The 24,346-nt window shown below is 38.4% G+C and overlaps 1 protein-coding gene and 1 pseudogene across 9 annotated transcripts; both read right to left on the reverse strand.

The window, feature by feature from the left end:
- Positions 1 to 1,876: 1,876 nt before the first annotated feature.
- Positions 1,877 to 4,514, reverse strand: LOC148647053 (NLR family CARD domain-containing protein 3-like; annotated as a pseudogene). The gene is made up of 3 exons (XR_015927793.1): positions 4,366 to 4,514; positions 3,347 to 4,210; positions 1,877 to 2,015 (listed from the first exon to the last, which is right to left on the reverse strand). The product of XR_015927793.1 is annotated as an NLR family CARD domain-containing protein 3-like (transcript).
- On the reverse strand, positions 4,316 to 24,346 carry LOC148647054 (uncharacterized). Of its 8 annotated transcripts, none has more exons than XR_015927573.1 (8): positions 24,196 to 24,342; positions 21,586 to 21,717; positions 16,024 to 16,137; positions 12,616 to 12,671; positions 12,152 to 12,233; positions 8,319 to 8,494; positions 7,900 to 8,027; positions 4,316 to 4,449 (listed from the first exon to the last, which is right to left on the reverse strand). XR_015927573.1 is itself a non-coding variant. In XM_088608702.1 (7 exons), the coding sequence occupies exons 3-7, from the start codon at positions 16,046 to 16,048 to the stop codon at positions 7,956 to 7,958; spliced, it is 411 nt and encodes a 136-aa protein (XP_088464828.1). In that variant the 5' UTR covers positions 16,049 to 16,137; positions 21,586 to 21,717; positions 24,196 to 24,344; the 3' UTR covers positions 4,818 to 7,955. The 8 variants fall into 8 exon arrangements, 5 of the variants coding, with proteins under 5 accessions (XP_088464828.1, XP_088464826.1, XP_088464825.1 ...); XR_015927574.1 differs by lacking the exon at positions 4,316 to 4,449 and adding an exon at positions 4,818 to 7,208 and having other exon boundaries at positions 24,196 to 24,346; XR_015927572.1 differs by lacking the exon at positions 4,316 to 4,449 and adding an exon at positions 4,818 to 7,388 and having other exon boundaries at positions 24,196 to 24,346.

Below are 24,346 nucleotides of genomic sequence, written 5' to 3' on the forward strand. Positions count from 1 at the left end.
GTGGCTGGATATCTATGGATATTACTTTAGGGAAATTCTTTAACTCGACAACTTTCCTTGCTCATTTTGATACTACTTTGCTCTGGTAATCATTCATTTACCATCGATTACACAGTTTTTTTTCCAATCATTTGTACCTAATCCTGCTCTTCAAGTTTAAACTGTATAAATCTGTAAATGTATATTCATACTTTAGAACATGATGGTCAGGTAAATTATAACTTATACTCTAGTTTGTCATACTCCTCCTCATCTTTTCACATTTCTCACTCTGCAGAGTTTGTCGTCCACAAAGGAGGAAAGAAGGTGAAGGAGAGAGATCACAGATTATCAGACATGGGTGTTACTTTTTGTTGTTTATTCTCATAATTAATTCTTCTTAATTATTCTAGATTTTTATTATACAAATATATTATATGTAGCAAGTTTAGTTATTAGTTTTTAAAAGAAAATACACTGTACACAATATACTGCATAGACAAACTTCAATTGCAATTTTAGCTTAAGGGTTGTTGTAAACCAATAGATCAGTTTTTTACTCCCACCATTGACAGTATTCATGTTTGCTAACTCATTCATGTCATTAATTTATTCATATTATGTTAATATTATATAACATACTGTGATATATAAAATAATAATAAAAATATCAAAATAACATACATATATTTTATAATTAGAGAAAAAAATGTCATTGTTAAAAATAAAACTTGTTAATTGTCCAGAAAGCAAGCATGTGACCTGCTACTGTAAGTGGTAGGCAAACATTTTATCCCTGTACATTTCAAACTATGAGCGTTTCATTTTCTAGTACAACAATAACAACGGCAAAATGTAGTTAAAATGAACATGTGAAAGCATTTCCAAAATAACCACAAGTAAATGAGTTAAAGAATTGGATGCCTATGTTTACTAAGAAAGTGGAATACACTACCACTTTCAGTTACAGTATATAAATACTGTATAGTTATATCGATAAATTAATATTGTTCATAATGTTCAGACACTTATTTTTATTTTACTCAGATTTCCCTTTAATTACATGTTTTCATATTAATATTCCCTTTAAAGTGGGTTTCAAAATGAATATTTTCACATTTCACATTATCTAATGTACCACAAGTAGCACCTACAATATTTATTGTCTGTAGCCATTGGATCACATAGAATTACTGAGCCCTAGGTTATTGCTGCAATGAGTTCTAATGCGTATTCTGAATGGCTGTTGTATGAAGTTGTGGAAGGAATTTCTTGAGGAAATAAAAATAGATTTCCTCATTATATCAAAACTGAAAACTTTTTATTCAGGAACAAACAATGGATAAACTGCCTTCAGAGGCAGAAATATCTTGATTTCTTAATAATTATTATATAATAATTATTAAACATTTATATAATAATACTTATTGTATTTATTAATTCTATTCTAATAACTATAATAGTATTTAGCATCCATTACGCAAATCAGTAGAAAGTGGTTATAGCCAGACCTAGTGTTAAACCTGCTACCTAAAGTTAGACCTAGTGTTCAAACGTGGTATGATCAAGACTATGAATGAAATTTACCCACAGAATTAGAAATCAGCAATGTGTTTTTAAAAAAAGACGGTCAAAATGTGAAGGACTACATTTTGAGTCTCTTGATAGTGGGACAGTAACAAAGATGCCACAGACAAGAAAAATGATCAACTAGTTTCTTGACTTTCTATATGCCTCCCTTCTTTTTTTGTTTTGTATTTTTGTTTCCTTTTTTGACGTGCAGTATGTGAAAAGGGGAATATTGTATGTCTTAACATCACTATAGAAACAATAAAAAAAAGAAATCACCAGTCTTAACTTACCTTAGTGTTGTTAATTTACAGTTGGGATGCATCAGAGCCACAAAGAACAGTTTTACTGTTGAATCCCCGAGATTATTGACACTCAGATCCAGCTCTCTTAGATTGGAGTGTTGAGACTGTAGAACAGAGACCAGATCTTCACAACATCTCTCTGTTAGTCTAAAGCTCCCCATCCTGCAGGCAAAAAGGAGCACAGCTGAACATCTGCACAGTTCATGCACATCTTCCTTTCCAAGTCTTGACTACAGCACCCACCTAGGAAATAATACACGTCACGTCTATACCCATCTTAGAGTCCACGGGTGAAATGAGAATGATGATAAAATTTTAGGATCCAAAAGGGAGAAACAGAGATACACGTGATGGGAAAAGGGAAACAAAAAGAGACTTTGACTCATAGACTCACGTCTCATTGTGAAAACAACAGACCTCTTCAAACAAAATTGTTTATTATTTTAGATTATTATTATTTATTTCCACAATTTTACTTCAGGAATTCTAGCTAGATCTTGCTCTTCACCAACCCTTCAATCTCTCACCCCCTCTATAAACCTAAAAATAAGGCCGACAAGGCAACCCTGTCTTGTGCCATTGAATAGATAAACGTACTGTAATTGCAGGATAAATGATGAATTCAGATCAAGGCATTAAGAGAGCTATAAAGCACTCTAATACAAGAGATAAAGTCTGGACCAAACTCAAATTTTCCAGAGTCCCAGATTAAACAAATAAATAATGTCACTCCACCTGGTCAAGTGCTTTCTCTGAATCAGATTATGAATAACCTGGACATCATCCCATGGACATGGACTTGGACACAAAAGCCTCAGATTAAAATAAAGACCTTAAGGAATCCTGTTTGGTATGGCAAAATAACTGAGTGGACCTCAACCTCAACCTCAACTTTCACACCAGTACTTTGGTCAATACCTTACCATCACAACAGAGAGGAGATAAGAACTGCAGTCTAAAAGATCTTTGTCTTTTTTTTTTGTTTGGAAAAGAAGAGTACAAATTTGCTCTTCTCAGTTATACAAAAACTAGAGCTAAAACTACAGGAGCAGTTTGTCCATGACAACAATAAACTGTGTTTTTGGCTGTGTGTTGCAGGACGAAAAGATGCTGGCCCTGCAAGTTTACAGACAACTGAGTGGATTTAGGTTTGAATGTCAGCATAAAAAAGGCAATACAGCTGCCATTGTAGCTGCAGCTATATCATCCAAAGAAAACAGAAGCTGCAGTTTGGGTAGTCTCCTTCTGCTGGAGCTTCTGAGTATCTAGCTTTAGGTTCAGACATTCTGTTAAATACAGTAGAGTCAATAATAATAATACAAGAATTGTTCAAATAATTCTGGGTTTTAATAGTAAAAAATGAAAGTGTGCTAGAGCAGAGGATGAACATGTCTACTCCATTGAGGAGCTAACGAGACGTCCCCTCACAGGGACAGTTTGACTCATCATCTTATCTTGATGTACAATGTGTGAAGTAAATGTGAGGTACTTACCAAAGAGTTGTCGTTATCTTTGCCACAGGTATACACACTCCTCTGATGTGGCGTATTTACTCATGTCAAAAACATCAATCTCTTTCTCAGACAGCAGAGAGAAATAGGCGAGTGCTGAACACTGGGAAGGTGAGAGGCTTTGTCCTGAATGCTTTACTGCATCCAGAGTCACATTGAACTCATCCAGTAAAAACTGGTCCTTCAGTTCACTCAGGCAGTGGAAAAGGTTCATGCATCTTTCAGGAGAGGAAGTTTTTTTAATTAGTTTCTTGATATGTTCTGCTGTTTTCTGGATATCACTGGGGTAATCTTGTGAGTGTGACAGAAATCCCTTCAAAAGCTTCTGGTTGTTCTCCATTTCAGTTCCCAGAAGGAATCGGACAAAAAAGTCAAGGTGGCCATTACTGCTCTGGATGGCTCTTTCCAGAGCATTTTTATTCAAAGTGAGCTTCGGTTTTCTTTTTAAAGTGGAATCCTTATATTTTTTCTATATATTTCTTTAGTGGGTTAAAATAGTTGTTGTGATAAGATCCAAAAACATACAGAGCTGCAAAATATTCCTGGACTGTCAGGTGTAAAAAGCTGTACACCTTTTCTTCAAATAAGACGGAATCTTGTTTGAATATATCCTTGCATACCCCTGAGTAAAGAGAAGAGTTGTTGATATTGATGCCATATTCTCTCAGATCTTTTTCATAGAACACAGTGATGTTTTTCTCCTGACTTTCAAACGCCAGGTTTCCCACCTTCAGAATTGCTTCTTGATTTGATTTGAGGATATTTTCTTTCTTCTCTTTCCCTTCCTTGCTGTCAGTAACACAAGTAGAAAGTTTGTATAGAGATCTGTCAATGTCTTTGAACTCTCTTCACTGTTCTTTTCCAATGTGTGCTCCAGAACAGTAACTACAATCCAGCACAAAACAGGAACATAGCACAACATGTAAAGACTCCTCAGTGTCTTTATAAGTGAAATAATTCTGTTTGCTAGAGTTCTGTTCTTACAATTCTTTCTGATATACTCTTCCTTCTGCTTGTCATCAAACCTTTGGACCTCTGTCACCCTGCTGATGAGCTCTGGAGGGATCAAACCTGCTGCAGCCGGCCTGGAAGTAATCCAGATGGAGGTGTTAATGGGAAAATTTCCCTTGATGAGGTTTGTTAACAACATATCCAATGATTTTCAGATCAGACCAGATCTGGTTTGTTTCAATGTTAAAAGGATGTCTGCTTTCATCCACACCATCAAAAATGAAAAGGATTTTGCAGCAATCCAAAATCTTATCAAGGGATTTTATTTCTGGACAGAAACATTGAATTAGGTCCTGTAAACTCATTTCTGCTTGGATCAAGTTAATTTCACAGAATGGAAGAAAAAATATAAAGTCAAAGTCCTGGTTGTCTTTTCCAGTAGCCCAGTCAAGGATAAATGTCTGCACAGAGAATGTTTTTCCGATGCCAGCCACTCCCATCATTCAATTCAATTCAACTTTATTGTCATTAAACTTACATAGGTGCATAGTATAATGAAAAGTGTTTCTCATTAGTCACTCAGGTGCATTATATAAATAGGACAGAAGATAAGACAATAAACAGTAACATAATAGCAATAACAGTAACATGTAATAACATAACATAAATAACATGTAATCAAGTAATCAAAACTGTGCAAAATTTCGCAGAGAAAATATAACAGGACAAAAACAGTGCAAGGTCATTCTTGGAACAGTGGAAAAATAGAATGGTTAAAAATAGTATGGTTAATTAATAAATATTAAATATTATTACGACCGGTACAGTTTTACTGGGCTATCGAGGAGACAGTACAATTTTGGCTTACATGTGTGTGTAGTAGTGTGGGAGTATAGTCATTGTGGGTACAGGAAGACATTAGGAGAGATCATAATATGGTGGGAGGGAGTGGGGGCGTCATGAACTTGACAGCTCTGGGGAAGAAGTAATTTTGGAGTCTAGTTGTGTGTGACTGGAGTGACCGGAACCTTCTGCCAGATGGTAGGGGAACAAACAAGTTATGACTGGGGTGAGTGGGGTCAGACATAATTTTGGTGGCTTTTTTCAGACTCCTGGTGTTGTATATTTCCTGGATGGATGGTAAGGCACTGCCGATGATGTGTTGGGCAGTTTTGACCACCCGCTGCAGTGCCTTACGGTCGGATGCGGTGCAGTTGCCATACCAGACTGTGATGCAGCTGGTCAGTATGCTCTCCACCGTATATATCTGTAGAAGTTGGTGAGGATCTGTGGATGTAGGTGTATTTTCTTCAGCCTTCTCAGGAAGTACAGCCGCTGTTGTGCCTTCTTGATGAGACTGGAGTTGTTCAGTGTCCATGTAAGGTCCTTAGCGATGTGAACACCTAGGAATTTGAAGTTATTCACCATCTCCACCGCAGACCCTTCTATGTAGATGGGGGAGTGAACTTTTCCTTGTCTTCTGAAGTCAACAATCAGCTCTTTGGCTTTGCTGATGTTGAGACATAGGTTGTTGGTTCGGCACCAGTCTGCAAGTTGTTTTATCTCCTCCCTGTAGGCAGTCTCATCATTGTCAGTGATCAGGCCCAAGACTGTGGTATTGTCAGCATACTTGATGATGGTGTTTGTGCTGAAATTGGCAGTACAGTCGTGGGTGAACAGGGAGTAAAGCAGTGGGCTGAGCACACAGCCCTGAGGGGCACCGGTGTTAAAGGTGAGTGTGTTGGAGGTGAGGTTGCCAATCCTGACAGTCTGGAGTCTGCTGGTGAGGAAGTCTAGGATCCAGCTGCAGTGGGTTGTATCTAAACCTAGAGCCCTGAGTTTGGTAGAAAGTTTTATGGCTATGATGGTGTTAAATGCTGAGCTAAAGTCAATGAACAGCATTCTTGTATAGGTGTTCCTTTTATCCAGGTGGGTTAGTGTGGTGTGTAAAGCTATAGAGATTGCATCCTCTGTGGAGCGGTTTGTGCGATAGGCAAACTGGAGAGGATGTAGTGTTTTTGGAATGCTGGCTTTAATGTGTAGAATAAGTAGTTTTCCAAAGCACTTCATTATGATGGGGGTGAATGCAATAGGGCAGTAGTTGTTCAAGCATGTGGGGGCTGATTTTTTCGGTACTGGCACGATGGTGGTCATCTTGAAGCAGCTAGGTACAGTGGCCTGGGCCAAAGACAGGTTGAAGATGTCGGTACAGACATCAGCTATCTGCCAGGCACATGTTCTGAGTACCAGGCCAGGGATACCATCAGGTCCAGCAGTTTTAGGTGTGTTCACTCTACTTAGTGATTTCCACGCATCTAGCTTGGATAGTGTGGGGGGTGGGGTGGCAGGGGAGTCAGTGGTCCAGGTCGTTGGTTCAGGGTTTTGAGCTTCGAAGCGTGCGTAGAAGGTGTTAAGCTTGTTTGGAAGAGAGGGGCCAGTAGCCATCACCGGGCTTGTTTTGCTCTTGTAGCTTGAGATTGTATTTATGTCTTGCCACATGCGCTCTGGGTTAGCGTTGGTGTTGTAGTGGTGTTCTATCTGGGATTTGTACTGTTTCTTGGCAGATTTTATGCCAGCTCTTAATTCTTTTCCTTGCCCCTCTCAGTTCTTCCTCATTACCAGATTTGAAGGCTGCATCACAGGAGCGGATCTCAGTGTTCATCCAAGGTTTTTGATTCGGGAGTTTGCATATCTTTTTAACGCTCACCACATCAGCTAGTGACTGCTGATGCATACATGTCAATATCGGTGTGGGATCCATGGAAGGCTGCATCTTTGAACACACTCCAGTCTGTGCACTCAAAACAGTAATGAAGCATTGATTCTGCCTCTTTGGTCCATGTTTTTACAGTTATAACTGGAGCCTTGGTGCTTTTGAGAAGTCATCTGTAGGCTGGGAGTAGGAACAGGGAGATGTGGTCAGATTGTCCAAGAGGGGGGTGAGGTACTGCTTTGTAAGCACCGGGTACATTAGTATAAACAAGGTCAAGTGTGTTGTTTCCCCTGGTGGGGCAGTCAACGTGTTGGTTGTAGCTAGGCAGAACTGATTTCAGATTTCCCTGATTAAAATTGCCTGCAATAATAAAAACACCATCAGGGTGTGCTTATTCTTGTTTACTTAAAGCTTTGGATAGCATTTTGACTGCTTCCTTAGCATTAGCGTTAGGAGGTATGAATACAGCGGTAATAATGACCGACGTGAATTCCCTAGGTAGGTAGAAGGGTCTGCATTTTACTATGAAATATTCTAAGTCGGGTGAGCAGTGGATCGCGATTTCTGTAGTATCTCTGCACCATGCTCGGTTGACATAAATACACAGACCTCCTCCTTTATTTTTACCAGAGGCGGCTGTTCTGTCCGATCACAGAGTTAAAAAATCATCCAGCTGAATGTATGTTGTTGTGAAGCCACGTTTCCGTAAACACAAGAGTGCAGCAGTCTTATATTTCCTGGCGAGTAGTGAGCCTGAGTTTTATTTCGTCTAGTTTGTTGTGTAGGGACCGTACGTTAGCGAGGAACAGGCTGGGTATAGGTGGTCTGTTCCGCTGTTCTTTTAGTCTTATTTACAGCACGGCTCTCTTACCGCATTTCTGTTTGCGCTCGCACCGCTTGTCCCGTCTCCTCTCACGGCGGTCACGGTCAGGTGGCTCCGCGGCTTCCGGGTCTGCGGTGTAGAGGATGGACGAGCTGATGTAATCCAGGTCGAGTGAACTAAAGGAGAAATCCCTGCAGTTGTTTCTGATGTCCAGTAATGTTTTCCAGTTGTAGGAGAAGTAAGCTTCAGTGTTTTGAGTAAATAACATGATAAAAAACATAAGAATAACGAACAAAAAGCAGCATTGTTTGAGAGCTAATGAAGCCGCTGCATCCATGCGCGCCGCCATCTTGTTACGCCATCAGTACAGTCCTGATGGATTCACTCTGTCCTGGCAGTGGCTTGAAAATATCGCTGCACTTGATGGAGCGGATCTCTGATTTTGTGATTTTGGAGATTGTCTCTACCTGCCTGGCCTCATGTCCATGATTGACCTCAGCACAGTTGCCCTCAGTTTTCCATGCATGTGTATAGACATCATCAAGGAGGGTCTGCTCTCCTGGCTTAGCAATTCCCTCAGACACAACTTCAAACTTCCTCTTCAAGACTTCCTTGTGTTTGTCTTTCAGTGTCTGCATCCACCCTAAAACAGACAGAACACGTGATAAAGGTACAGTCTGCTGTGAGACTTCAGAAGAAATCCTGACAGTGTAATATGATGATCACTTTTTTATAGAGTCACCTGTGCCCTTTGATACTGAGGTGTATAGGTTTGCAATAATGAGAAACAATCAAAACAGATGGACCCAGGTGTCCTCAGTCAGTGTCTCAGTAGTTTATAATAATAATCTTCACATTTACAGTAAATATCACTGATTTCCTGTACACTCTGAACACTGAGCAATTTAAAGTTAATGTGCTCCTCAAACAACACCAATGTGTAGAACCCACCTGGATGATGTGGCAGCAGCCATAGTGCGTCAGTACACTCACCACACATCAGCTATCAGTGGGGAGTAGAACAGAATGAATGAAGCCAATAAATAGACTGGGATTCTTAGGAGGTCATGAGTGGTAAAGGCCAAGGCGAAATTTCACCCGAAAGATAAATGTCCTAGGATTCTTAATGACCATGGAAAGTCGAGACCTTGGTTTTATGTCTCATTCAAAAGACGGTGCCTTTTTTACAATATAGCATCCCATTCAGTATACTGGGACATTAGGACCCAAACAGACTGCAGGATGAGTGCCCCCTACTTGTCCTACTAACAGCTCTTCCAGAAGCTTCTTCCTTAGCTTTTCCAGGAGGTCTCCTATCCAGGTACTGGCCAGGCTCACACCTGGTTGGCTTAAGTGGGTTGCCACTTGTCAGTTGCAGAGTGATATAGCTGCTGATTAATTTTAAGTCTTGCACTCTTACAGCTTCATAGACCCACCCTTTCATAAGTTTACACAGAGAGGTTATTTCCTGGTTCTTTCCCATCTTGCATGAATTAGTTCAAGATGTTGACAGAGGAATTGTGAGAATAGCTATACACGCTATAATACACATTCACTATTAAAAAAATATTTAAAATAGTTATCCACTGTAGTGATGTGATTAAATTTACTGAAACCATTAGATACTGGAACAGAAAACGCAACACTATATAACACTATTATCCTACACATGGATTACAACATATTAAAACAACAAATATTAAGTTGGTACAGTATTTAATGTTAATTGACCCATTAGTGCTTTCCTACACTAATCATGCTGTGCTAATGACAATTTCATTAATATGGATCCCCTCCCTCAAATGTAACCTAAAGTCAATTTCTTTGAGTTACTGTAGGTGGAAGAATACTTAGCCACCTGCCATTAGAAATGAATTAAAAAATGGAAACTCTTTTCTTCTCTGAGATTTCATTTGTGGAACTTCCATTATGTGCATATTGAGAATTAAAATAAGAAAGTAGTTCAAGTAGGTAGCTCTGTCAGCATGCATAGGCTGCAAAGGAACAGGTAATGGGTTTATTCCATGCTGAAAAGAAAAGAAAGGGAACACAACGTTTTGGCTGTGGAGCCTTCTTCGTTGTGAGGTGCTTTGTTACCTGTTCCTTTAAAATAAGGAAGTCTTACTGTTATATCCTGTTTTATTTGATTTGAATGGGGTCCTATTCATTACGCAGCAGTACTTACTTTAATAAAGTGGTTACTTTAATGTTTGTGATGTGAGTGACTTGGAAGCAGCTGTGGAGGCAGAGATGAACAAACTGGAAAAACTAAGAGGAGCTAGATGTGGTGATGAAAATGCTCTCAAATCTGTAGCAGTTTCAACAGGAATTCCAGCAGAAATCCATGAACAGTACGGAACAAGGTGAACAGCACAGCACCAATGAGACACCACAGTTCTCATCGTAGAAGAGGCCTGCCCTAGAAAGTAGTGATTTATTTCATGTATGTAAAATCATACAGGAAATACAAGGAAGTAATAAAAGAGAATTAAAGAAAGGTACTGACATAACAATGAGTTTGGTTAAGCAGCAGTTTAGCAGGTACATAACTTGTTATTCAGTGCATACAACATCTAATTTTATATATTTTGCTCAGCTTTTGATTTTTAGGTTATATTTAGGTTTGTGAGATAGTTGTTATTATTGGTTTATGATGAAGGCACCCACGGTACATCAGAAAGGCCTTTACTAATGAAAGTGAAAAAAGGCTTTTTGTCTGTTCCTTTTTCTCAGTTTGTTTTAGAAAATATTGATAACTTGTAAGTTGTGAAAATTAACCTGATTAATTATGATTATGATTTATTCATGTATTTGTGTACTGCAGACATGGTGCCTCAGTTTGGTCTCATCAGGGAGTGAGCTATTTGGGAGAAGGTAACTACTGGAGTTAATAAAGAAAACAGGTTAAAAAAGAAGACAGGGTAGGCTGATAGGCCAAAATGAAAATAATCAAGTTGAGGTCTCTTTCCACTGCTACTCATTTGTAAGGTACAAAAAAGTTAAAGAAGGCAAAGAGTTAGGGACTGAATTAGGGTTAGAATACAAAATATCCAGTCAAAATCCAGTGTCCGGTTAATGTGTGCAGGTGCTCAGCTACCATCTAAAGGGAATCTGTCACAGTCACCTTAGGTTTTAAACCTAAAATTGGTTCACATTTAAATGAACCAATTTATGGATCAATTTATCCCTTTGTCACAACCTCTAGCAAGTGACAATTAAAAGAAATGTGTTGCACTGGGAGCCCCTGAAAGAACTGAACTTTTTAGTCCTGAACAAAGAAAACTATGAGGAGACCTGATACAAGGACTAGCTTTCCCTCTGTTGTGTAAGATTCAGCTTTATGTAAGAACCTCCCATAAGTTCCATAGAAAAAAAAACGTTTCTGAAAGTTGTCTTCTGTAACTAAGTTAAGTTACTTTAGACAAGTAAAGAACAATTTGTGTGATGAACTCCTTCTGTGGGTTATAAACGTAGAGTATTCATAACACAGTCACCACAGGACACCATGTTACTCTGTTTCATTCTGTTTTCATACATATGTATCTGTGTATCTTCTTGTGCTTTTATGTGGAAAATTGTGAGTAACGCATAATGCAGTCATGTCTGGGAAACACAAAGTAAATGATCAAATACATTCACTCAGGTGTTTTATTTTGTGTATAAATACTGAATAGTATATTGTATAGTATTGATATGGCTGTTGAAGTGTGTAGGAATAGATTGAGACAGTGGTCAGCATCTAGTGTCAACATTCATTGAAACCAAGAAAGCAACTGAGGTGTTTGCTGAGTTGTAGTGGATCTGGGATCAAACAAATCATCTTATATATGAGATATATATATGAGATATCTGATATATGATATAGGAGACTGATATAACCTACAAAGTAGACTATAATACATTAGTGTATATGTTTTAATTTTGTAGTAATTTATTGTTTTTAATCCCTGATTAAATGATCAACAATGTGTATCACAGCAGATCGATCCACAAATATATTCTTTTACTCTTGTTGGTTTGTTACACATAATGTATTTCGGTATTGTATCAATAAATTGTATACTGTATATTTATAACCTATGTGTGAGACATAATATCAACCATATTATGTTTGATAACTATCATCAAAGTAAATTCACAATTATTCCAATTTCTGTTGGTTACAGTAAATTAAAATCCTTCACACTCTCACACACACTGACCTGCTCTTTCCTGCTCTAACTCAATGTGTGAGACAGTATGTGTGCCTGTCTGGAGAAGGACAATCCAAAGAAACAGACACTTACTCTCACATACTAACCTGTTTGGTCAGTCTCCTGCAATTCTGCTGTGCAGAAATCCTGAAGTTCCTCTGTCAGTTCAGTGACAGCTCTCCTCACATCCTGGACACAGAGAGCAGAGAGAGGGGTGAGACTTCAGGAAGAGGTAAAATTGGCAGAGTACAAAGGAATCAAGAAATCTGAAGATTTCATAGAAACTCAGTGACAACATTCATAGTGACAACAGTTATACAGTACAAATGAGAGACCATCCCTCAATCTGTCTGTACTGAAATACTGAGTTGTGGTCTCTACTTTTTTCAACTTTACATGTGAAATAAAACAGCACACAGACATCCAGTTGCCCTCAACAATGTGTGTATTAATTCAGTCACAATGGTCTCTCCAGATCTCTAGTTTCACTGTTAATCAGCTGGTGTAAAGAGTGTCAATATTTAGTACAGGTCTGATATCAGCTAGCAGTTGAGTAAATGAAGTCTCTTACCTGTGTCAGTGCTGGTTCAGACATAAAGATGGTGTCATGGCCCCTGTGTTCCTGCACTGAACACAACAGATAAGAGTCTGGTCAGTCTTACAGAGCAGCTCCAGAGCTCTGTGGTGCTGCTGACACAGTTTGGGCTCCTGGTCTTCACTTATGTCCACCAGTCTGTGTCTCTGCAGCACTGGGACTATGTAGTGCTGTCGGGCATGTATTTCACAGTAGGAGGCAGTGCAGGTCACACAGTGTTTCACAGCTTGAGCTTCTTTTCAGTGCAGAAATCACTAAATAATAAATCAGCAATGTTTTTTACCTGGAATCTTCTTATCTCTTACTATTCTGGACCTTCCCATGGTGAGATCATGTATTTAGTTAAGTTGCCTATTGAAATCTTTCTCTGGTCCACTTAAATTATAGTTCTTCAAACTATAGGTCTTCAAAACAGCTTGAATGTAAAAATCTTGCAATCCAACAGGTGGAAGTAGTGTTCTAGATTTACTGTAATCTACAGTCATTAGAGAAGGCCATTCAGCCTATACTATGTTTGATAGTTAGGAGCTAATTGATCCAAGGATCTCATCCTAAGGCACGAGAGTATCAGTATCAATCACATTGTTGGGTTGCTTTTTTCATACCCAACAACCCTTTGTATAAAGAAGAGCCTCCTGTCCTCAGTTTGAAATGCATCTCTGTGTAGTTTCTACTGATGTCCTTCATTTTGTGTATCCCTACTGATCCCTATTCTACTCAGTGTCTGTGGGTGACATGGCTGAGTTGCTTTTTTCATACTCTTACAGGTGCAATTTGTGTTGTATAATTACTGTAGCTAATCTACAATCATTAGCTTCCATTCATCCCGTATTACCAGTTTGGTAGTTAGTAGCTAATTGATCCAAGGTTATCATCCTATGTTTTTCTTGAAAGATGTTCCAGGCTCTTACAACCAATTGTACAAAGAGGTGATGAAGTAATTATGCTTTTTAATGCATTATACAATTTTAACAGAACATCACTGAATAATAATTTAATAATAAGAACAATTTTTACTTATGAAGGACCTTACCAAATCCAAGAGCACTGTATTTCATCAATTAAGTAAAAGTTAAAAACGGTGGTGTGTAGCGAGTAAAGTGAGCGACTTTAACTCAATGCGCGAGCTAATTCTTTTAGAAGAATTTAGGAATTGAACTGAACGCATTGTTGTCTATTTGAATGAACAAAAAGTATTGTAGTATTGTAGGGCCGACATTACAGGTTGTGTGAGCCTGCTTGCCAGTGCGGTGACGTCACCGCCCTTCCCTGTGAATAGCAGGGACCTCAGCCGACGGGCTGACGGGAGATTTCCCTTTAGCTCAGCTGGCTGGTTCCCTGTTGAGTAAAGCTGGTGGCCTGGGTTCGAGCCCACAGCGGTGGAGACAAGCGCTACGATACTTATTTTAACCCAAAAGCTCTACAGTATCTTTCTTGTCACAAGCAGCTGTTTTGACAGATGAGTTTGTGCTCACGCACAAAAATGTTTTCATGTCTGCGCCCGAGGAGAAGACTTTGTCTGCTAACGGGTGAACAATTCAAATACTAAGAGATACAGATGCAGCCCAGTCGTTTACTGTTGCGGATGCACTGACCTTGTCTGATCAGTCTTTCTGCGGTTTCCGGTGTATTAGTTCAAGGCATCAAAATGGGTTTTATGAAAGTGCTTTTACATCGTGTACATTTGCAATGAGACCTAGTAAAGGGGTTTGTTAAAGCTGGGGTACGCCCTTTATTACCCGTTAAAGGCATACGTTTTATTTTAGGGAATGACTTGGCAGGGGGTAGAATATAGCCTATTGTTTTTTTTTCCTTGCTTTAATGTTTATTTTTATGGGTGGTAGTGTTACGTCCCAGTGTGGTCCCTGTGTTTGTTTTGATGTTATGTTGCAAACATCCTGGCTTTGGTTGTTCTCCCTCCCCATTGGTTCATGAATTCATCCAACTTGCCGTTGTAACATCATCATCAATCAGCTTTTCGACCAATCAAAACTCATCGTCTTCAGTATTTAACTTGAATGAAGGAGCCTTTTCGCTTGACTTCGGTTCTGCTCGGCTCAGCTTCATTTCGCTTTCGTTTTGCTTCAGCTTTGTCTTTCTGTTTTCGTTCGTTTCTCTTGTGTGTTTTCTTATAGCTTCGGCTTTGTTGGTTTGTGTTCGTCTCCTCGTACTTTCTTTTGTTTGTATTATCTTTATTTCGCCATTGCCTTGCCAAAACGTACTATATCAACCTCTGTGTTCTTTCGTACCCTGTTCCTTGTGTCTACTCTCGTTTCCCTTATTTGTATTCGTGGTTCACTTGTATATTTGTGTGAACTTTTGTGTAAAGGTTAGCTTAGGTTGTCAGGTACGTTGTGCACACGTAGTTGGTCTTTGTCTTGTATGGTTTTGGGTAGTTAGTGAAGGTTTAGCCAGGGGTTTGAAGACGCTGAAGACTGAGTGTTTCGGGTCTTGTTTTGGTAGTTAGGTCACCTTTCCCTCACTTTATTAGCCAGCTTCAGTTTGCTTGTTATTTTCTTTCCTTTGGCACCACTCTAGTTCCCTTTCACTGTGTGTTATTGTGTCCTGTATTCATACCAGTCACTTATTCACTTTAAAATAAATCCCTTTTGCACCAAACTTGTCACGCTTCCCTCACCAGAAACCCGCCTGCATCCAAAACCATCCTAAATGCTACTCCCCTTTAGCCCTAGACACGTGGGGTTGTAACATGGACTTATTATTACAACTTTTTTTTACAATAATGACAGTAAGTATTTTTTAAAAAGTTTATACCATTATAATGTTTTATAAGTGTATGAAGTATGTAAGATTTATATAGTTAGATTAAGTATGACAAAATGTTTCTGAAATAACCACATTAAGTGACCAAGTTAAAGACTTTGATGCATAAATGTTTATGTAGTAGGTAGAATACTGTTGTGTACTATTATTTTATTTATAAATTAATATAATTTATTATATTAGATGTTGTACTTTTATAGTTTTTATTTTTTTAAAGAAAATGTGTTTATTTGATTTAAATTTCTCTTTAGTTACAAATTCCATATTAAGTGGATTTAAACATCACAGCAGGAAAACAGATGAAATGAAGCAATCATTTCACTAACATCTAACAGACCACCAGTGCCTCTTGTTGATCATCTTTGGCTAGTGAATTCACGCACATTCTGAGTGGCTGTATCTGTATGTCTTTCATCCCTTAGATGTGGGATTGAATGTTCCAGGTTGTACTCAACATTTTATTAGATTTAACATCTTTATTCTTCTTACATATTTCACAAAATTAAGAAAATAAAAAAACGGAGAGATGATTCAGTCACACAATCTCATGACCAGCTTACAAATACACCCAAAGCACTCAATGGATGACAGGAAACTCACCTGGGATCATTGGCAAAGTCCTCATCTCTGAATTCTATTATTTTCATCTCCGACTGGTCACTTTTCATGGACACACAGCTGAGCGCTGGTGACGATGGTCTGTTCAGCTTGAGCCTGTGAACAGCACAAACACAGATGGAAAGATCAGGCTGCATAATGAGAAATTGATGTGGAATACATGTAAACATGTAAAACAGAGAAAGGCAATGAAACAGTGAAGTAGAAAACAAAATCTGCTTGAATGGGTTCTTGAGATATGTTAACAACAATAATAATTCATTACGCTTACAGTGCCTTGCAAAAGGATTCACCCCCCTTGGACTTTTTCACATTTTATTGTGTTACAGCATGGAACCATGATGTATTTAACCGATCATTTGTGCCACTCATCAACCAAAGTACTCTATAATGTCACACCTTAATTACCTCTGAAATAACCAACTCTCTTCTCCAAGTCACATAATTACTTGACTGGAGTCCACCTGTGTGCAGTTGAGGTGTTTCACATGATTAAAGAAGGAATACACCTGTCTGGGAGCTTCCCCACTTAGTGCATTTTCAAAAACACACTACACCATAAAGATCAAGGAACATTCCAAGCAGATCTGAGACAAGGTTCCTGAAAAATACCAGTCAGGGCAAGGATATAAGACAATTTCCAAGGCATTGAATATGCCTCAAAGCACAGTGTAATAAGATCATTTAAAAGACTGTGAATCTGCCCACAACTGGGCATCCTCCAAAACTGAGTGTCTGGGCAAGAAGAGACATAGTAATGGAGGCCACAAAGAATTCTACGGCAACTCTAAAGGAGTTACAGTCCTCCATGACAGAGATGGGAGAAACTGCATGAGACAACAATAGCATGCCGACTTCATAAATCTGGCTTGTACAGAAGGGTGGCAAGAAGAAAGCTTTTGTTGAAAAAAACGCATATTACATCTCACCTGGAGTTGTTCAAACGCATGTGAGAGACTCAACAATTTGAAGGAAGATTCTACGGTCTGATGAGACCAAAGTTAAACTTTGTTTGTGCCATACAAGCACATCACACTGAGAACACCATCTCTGCAGTGAAGCATGGTGGTGCCAGCATCATGCTTTGGGGATGCTTCTCTGTTGCAGGGACTGGAAAAATAAAGATAGAAGGAAAAATGGATGGAGCTAAGTACAGACAAATTTTAGAGGAAGATGTTCTGCAATCCGCAAGAGCACTGGAATTTGGAAAACAATTCATTTTTCAACAGGACAATGACCCGAAACACACAGCAAAAGCCACACTGGAGTGGCTTAAAACCAAAAAGGTTAATTTCCTAGAGTAAGCCAATCAAAGCCCAAACCTCAATCCAATTGAGCATCTGTGGAATGACTTAAAAATTGCTGCTCACAAACGGTCCCCATCCAACTTGATGGAGCTCGAGCAATTTTTCCAAGAAGAATGGGCAGAAATTCCAGTGTCAAGATGTGCAACACTGATAGAGACTTCCCAAAGAGACTCACAGCTGTAATTGCTGCCAAAGATGGCCCTATCAAGTATTAACTCTGGGGGGGTGAATACTTATGCATTCAATTCTTTTCTTTTTTTTTTGTAAAATATCTGGATTTTTTTTCGCTCTGACATTGTAGAGTACTTTGTGTTCATGAGTGGCAAAGATTCTCAGTTAAATACGTCATTGTTCAATGCTGTAACACAATAAAATGTGACAAAGTCCAAGGGGGGTGAATACGTTCGCAAGGCACTGAACATAGCACTTTTCTGGACACTCCAGTTAAAACGCTTTACAGGTAATGAGAACTCCTCTCCACCACCACCAATGTGAAGCATCCACCAGTTCACTCACCACACACCAGCTATCAGTGGGGAAGAGAACAGAGTGATGAAGCCAGTTCATAGATGGGGATTATTATGAGGCCATGATTGATACAGGCCAATAGGAAATTTGGCCAGGACAACCGGGTAACACCCCTACTCTTTTCGAGAAATTCCCTTGGGTTTTTAAGGACCACAGAGATTCATGACCTCAGTTTTATGTCTCATTTGCCCTTTTACAATATACAGATGCAGCCATTCAAAATGGGTGGGGTATTTCGCGGTATACTCCGGTGGGCGTGTCGCAGTATCGCGCAGTATCACGGGGTTAATCGCGTCATTTGTCGTCATGCCGGAAAGTATCCAGCATCACCTTGTAAAACCGCCAGGAAGAGCCAATAAAGCTTAAACTCTCATGTACAGCATTTGAGCTTTTACATTTAAACTGTGTATTACAGCATGTTAATCATCAGTCATTAAAAAGTATATTTTATGAAAGCAAGATTGCTCAGTTTGACAAAAGTACACAACCTACCTTTATCAGAAATATTTATGTATCAAAGCCTTTACCGAAGATATTACTAATAGTATTAATAATGAATGACTTTGTACAACCTGTAAACTCAAAGTATAATTTCTTTAGCACATTTGTACAAGCACTTGGAATCTGTCAAAGCCCTACTTTGTCAGGCATTTTCTTTTACTGCAACGGACATAAAAACTCCCTTGCTTTTAACAGAGCGTTTCATAATTTCTAACTACGAAAATTATTTGAACTGCGACACTTATCATTCAACCAGAGCTCAAAATATCACAAGGATCCTCAAGAGCACAGCAAAGACTGTATTAAAAGATACTTGTATCAGATACATGAGAATCCAGGCTTTTTTATCAACGCTTTCTTTTCCGTATGCCAGATATTATGGAACCACTTCAGAAGGGTGTCAGCCAGTCAGATTCCAGGAATTGGTACTTTAAAGAATACACCTGTATTCCATTTCTCCCTAAACATTTTAAGCATCGAAGTCTTTAACTAACATGTGAAATAGCGTGTAAAAAAGCGGTAGTTTTAAGCTTTTCTGCTAATACAATATGGAATCGCGTATCTAAAGAAATTAATAACGATATGATTATATTCATGTACTGCGACATTTCTTTGAAAAAATAGAATAGCAATATTATGGACAATTAATTTACTTTTATATTTCTAAATATCACAACATGATTGAATTTAAGTCATTTTAATAACAATGAATAGTCACCTTTGCGTTACAATATAAGCATTTATATTGATTTAAATCACGTTTTGATTTAAATCGCAAACGCGTGTTTAAATATATGTGTTTTTTTATTCACAATCAGACAAATGCAACATAAATTGATATCTTTATCTTCTAAGTATCTTAATAAACTTTCAGCATAGCTTTCTCCCCATTTAGATTTATTTTTCTTGGGATCTTGGGATCAAACGTGGAAAGATTAGATTGTAATCGTTTTTATTTTTTAAATACATTTTAGAAAAGTGTAATCTATACTAAAAAGCTGTACACCACCTGCTATAAAGATACATATTGTAATACTTTTGGCCGTCGCCAATTACCTCCGGTACGTGTCTGTACCGCGCACTTTGAATGGCTGCATCTGTAGTGTCCCTTATCACTATACTGGGGTATTAGGACCCACATAGACAGCCTGGTCCCACTAACACCTCTTCCAGCAGCAACCTTAGTTTTTCCCAGAAGGTCTCCCATCCAGTTACTAACCAGGCTCACACCAGCTTCAGAGGGTTGTCAATTGTGCGTTGCAGTGTGATATAGCTTCTACTTTTGTACATTTCCATAAGTGTCTGCTTTTGAATTTTGAGAATTGTTGGTGAGGCAGCAGATTCTGTCACTGTTATTCTCCTGTTCTGCAAGGTGAATAAGACAAAGTTTGTTGAATTCTCTTTCTTAAGGCTCTGATTTCTGCTTTAGATCCTAAAATTGTTTTTCCATTAACCCCCTCTCTCAACACCTGAACACTAGGATAAAGTACTGTGACTATGTGTGTCCCCTGTGTGGATTTCTGGGCTGCCTTTTCACTGGCAGGAGTTCGATACCATGGGATGAGGTAGAAAGCTGGTGTGTAGTCACTCTGAGCTAAGATTTCAGTCTGTGAAACAGAATGAACGGTGGGGTTCTAAGCAAGTATAGTTTCTCTAAAGACATTTAAGAGGAGAAAGGGCTTCTTGTAGCTTTTCAGCTGATGCCGTGTTTCTATGGCAAACACAGGGAAATACACGAGAATGTAATATAGGGTTTCTAAAGAAGAACTTATGTGGTGCTGATATACATTCTCACACGGTAGTTAGGTAGAGAGAGAACAGATTAGAGGGCCCTCTAGGGGTAATAAGGGGGATATCCCTTCCCACTGTCACACCCTTCAGTCACACTTGCTCAGTGTTCAAGGGTCTCTCTGCTGCTGTTATGTTCATGTGTGACTGTGCTGGTACTGGGGTTGATCTCTCTCTTCGCCTCCAGTCCTCACATCCCCTTTCCCTCTTCATGAGCTGAAGGAAAGAGGGGGGCAGCACGCAGTCCCAGTGTGTGAACATGAGCCTGAACTCCAGGGAGTTTCTGCTTGTTTCCAGACTGGAGCAGCTCAGAGTGTCTGGAGTCACTTTTCTACTGGAGAGTCAGAGCTGTTCAGCTGAAGTCACACATTGATCATATTGCTGCTGCTGTTGTAGATCTAAGCGATGAATCAGTAATGTATTTTACCTGGGATCTTCTCCATCTCTTACTGGACCTTCCATTGGTCAGATCATGTATTCAGTTAAGGTGACTATTAAAATCTTTCTCTGGTCCACTTCAAGTATAGTTTGTGCAAATAAATACACAATATACACAAAGCATAGTGTGTGTGTAGTTTGGTCTTCAAAACAGCCTGAATCTAAAAATCTTGCAATCCAACAGGTGCAAAAAGTGTTCCAGATTTTCTGTCATCTGTAGAAGAGAAGGCCATTCAGCATTTACTACGTTTTGTAAATAGAAGCTAATTGAACTGCAATAGCTAATTGATTCTTTGTAGTTTCTACTCATGTCTCTCAGTTTGTGTATTTCTACTGATATTGATTCAGTTCACTGGGTTGACTGTGCCAGTGTCTGTGAACTTGAATCAGACTTCTCTTAATCACTCTTATGAGAACAGAAAGGTCTTTTCACATGTCAGTATTAAACATTCCTTTGAACACAGGCTTGTACCATAATTACCTAATCTGTGCCTGTAACCAAAAAATTATACGCAATGACCAAACTATAACTAAAAATGTAAAGAATTATAAATGCAGCCTCACTGGTGTGTTATGCAATTTTAACAGAACATTCATGAATTAGTTCTTTATTTTTAACTTTGTAACCAAACATTCCATCTGCTTTTTTGTTTCCCCACATGGCCTAGAAGAATTAAATTATATTTTTAATGCAATGGCAGTGTTAAGTGTTTACCTACATCTACAATATCAGTGGCATGTATCACCAAGGCTATGGACGTCCGTCAGAGTGTCGGGCAGTCTGTCCCTTGTTTTATCTTGTCCATTGAACACAATATCACACAGAGTATATGTGTTAACAAACTGTATTTGATTACAGTATAAACAGCATTTCACACATTCTTTATGACACAGTAGAGGAGTGTGTTATTTTACCCAGCCACACCCCCACAGCTACCAAACCAGAAAGACACTCTGACAGAGTCAGTTCCTCAAACCCTACCTCTCAATTTCAGGGACCATGACTTCATTTTCATCCTCATACCTCCAAGAGAGATACATTTCAGAAGCTGCTCCCCTCCTGAGGATCAGCAGAGGGACTCAATGACAGATATCTGATCCAGACGAGCAAAACCTGCCAACACACAACAGAGAGTGAGAAACTCTCACATTAACAACAATGCACTCTCACACACTGTACTGCACAGTAACAGCACTGACACACTCTCACGCACTGTACTGCACATTAACACCACTGACACACTCTCACACACTGTACTGGACATTAACAACACTGACACATTGTACTGCACTACAACATTGACACACTCTCACACACAACTAAAATAACTGGATTTCGAAAGTTAGTGCAACAGACTGATGTATGCACAGAAAAAATCCCAAACTGTGACTACCAGGTGAATAGAAAACTACCATACAGCAGCATTATTGTTAATATTCTATAATATTCTAATAAGCACTTGAAATGGCAATAGATTTCCAAACTGTATGAACTGTCATCCAGACTGAAGTCTTTACATTTACTCAGAACTGGAAACAGCATGCCATCTTAAAAGTCAGGAGCCTCTGATTGTATGCATGTAAACAATTAATCTGAGATCCATGATGGTCCTAATCTACAGTGTTTTGCAAATCTATTCACACTCTTCCTTGGATGTCCCAGTTTATGAAGCTAAAAATGCATATACATGTTTTGAAACTAGATACTTTATTCCAAACCTTTATACTTAAACAGAAGAACATAAATGGTACTAAAACTCATAGTTAAAGAGGAATAATGACACCTAGGAATTACATGTGTTGAAAGAGTATTCAGTCGTTGCATGATTTGGCTCAACTTGCCTGGGCAAGTAGGCTAGAATCACTTCCATGTAGCTGGGAAGCTTGTCTGCTGAGTGCAACAATAAACCCTGAGTCCACCTTTTTCAAAGGAAAGCTGCTTTGATTTTTCTGAACAGAGTAGTCAGGAGTTTAAAAACCGATCATAGTCATGAGTCTGAGCAAAATTTATTAAAAAAACAAAAAAGACAGCATTCAATAGTTCTGTCTCCTTGAGTCAAATAAAGCTTAAAGGTCTAGTAAAACACAAAAACTATTTATTATAACCCCACTTCACCACCCATTACAAATATATGTATATACACATTTTTTCTTTCCTTTTTTTTCTTATCTTTAAATCCTCGGTCAGGATACCTACTGTACGTTATCCCAGATTATTGACTATTCAGGTACTGAACTGAAGGTCTCCTTTATCAGACACCTTTGATCTTAGTCATGGTTCTTACTTCCTCTTATGCTACCCCACACACTAACCAAAACAATAAAACACAGACACAAACACAATAATATATTTACAAATAAATAGAAGTTTTAACACTTAAACATTAGGAATCTTCAGACCAATGGCAAGTACTGTATGCTGCTTCCATATACAGCATGTATTGTCTTAACCATGGATATAATCCATTTTGGCACAAAATCTCATTGCAAAGGTGGAGTTAGCTTGCAGGAGAAACGGCTTGAGCATACACTTTATACACTTATACACTATACATTTAAAATAGGAGATCAGAAATGATTGAGTTAGAGCAGCAGTGACATATTGAACATGGCTGATGTCATCCCTCCTGAATGTTTGTTATAGACATTGTTTTGTATAGAATAATAGTACCAAAGAATTAAAAGTTTTGAAAAGTTTTTGTTGAGTGTTCAGTCATTGTAAGATTTGGCTTAAAAGAAGAACTACAAACCACCCAAAATTATAATACAGGAAAAAACACAGAGAAAAGCTGAGAAAACAAATTCTGAATTCTAACACTAGTGAACTATGGATGGAGGAATGCTTGTTGAAGGATATCGTTATTAGATTTTTGTGCGAGAGATGGAGGCCAGTTTCCGGATTGCTTGAAATAGCAGGGAATGATTTGACAAGCTACTAAGAAGGCAACAGCTATCCAGAAGGAATTGGTAATGCCACTGAACTTACTAGTAAATGTGCAGCAGTCAATGTCTGAAGGCTGGATTCAAAAGCAAGAGAACAGCGCATATAGAAAGTCTTGAGAAACTAGATGAACAGGAATGGAACAGGAATTTTATACTGTATGTAGATTAATCTTATAACCTTTCTTTTCAGATTGCAGAAGATTGCAGAAGAACTACTTTCTCAAGCGTCTTCATTTTTGGACAGCAGAGAAGTTTTAATTTGAAAAGCACTGTAACTGTCAGATAACTGCTTTACATGTAAATTCTTCAAACAGCCTGAAATTAATGTCTTCATTTTTAAATTTGAAGTGACCTTTTAATGCCAAAAGTGTAATTTACCCAATTGCATTTTTTAAATAGTTTAGATAACTGTTTAACAGTATTTAAGGTTAAAAAGAGGTAATAAGGTATTTAAGGTAATAAGATTGATGACCACATTTAATAACCTGATACACCAGTTAAAATGCATTACTTGACATATTACTTAAACTGTGCTATTTCCAGTCTTCTTTTTGTTAAAACACATCATTTTTGTTCTGTTTCTATTCTATAACCAGGACCTTAACTTAAATCTTTATGAATGGAACAATTTTCAACCAGAATTACTCACCTACTGTAACAAATTGAGCAACAACTCTTGGCCTTTCACTCCTTCGACAACAGACAACAACTGCACAGGGAAATCATATGAAGATTATAAAGAACAAAAATTAAGGAAGCTGGGTACAATCTGCAGTTTGATTTGTTAGCCAAGGTAATCA

This window comes from Lepisosteus platostomus, chromosome 16, assembly GCF_059453375.1.
Source record: "Lepisosteus platostomus isolate fLepPlt1 chromosome 16, fLepPlt1.hap1, whole genome shotgun sequence".
NCBI lineage: Eukaryota > Metazoa > Chordata > Actinopteri > Semionotiformes > Lepisosteidae > Lepisosteus > Lepisosteus platostomus.

What these genes read in the sequence shown, in the direction of transcription:
- LOC148647054 (XM_088608701.1), bottom strand. Translation starts at nt 16,048, where the DNA reads ATGAGGACTTTGCCAATGATCCCAG. An exon ending in GACTTTGCCAATGATCCCAG is followed by an intron (nt 12,672 to 16,023) that starts GTGAGTTTCCTG and finishes TGTTGTGTTCAG; the next exon opens with TGCAGGAACACAGGGGCCAT. An exon ending in CTGAACCAGCACTGACACAG is followed by an intron (nt 12,234 to 12,615) that starts GTAAGAGACTTC and finishes CTCTGTGTCCAG; the next exon opens with GATGTGAGGAGAGCTGTCAC.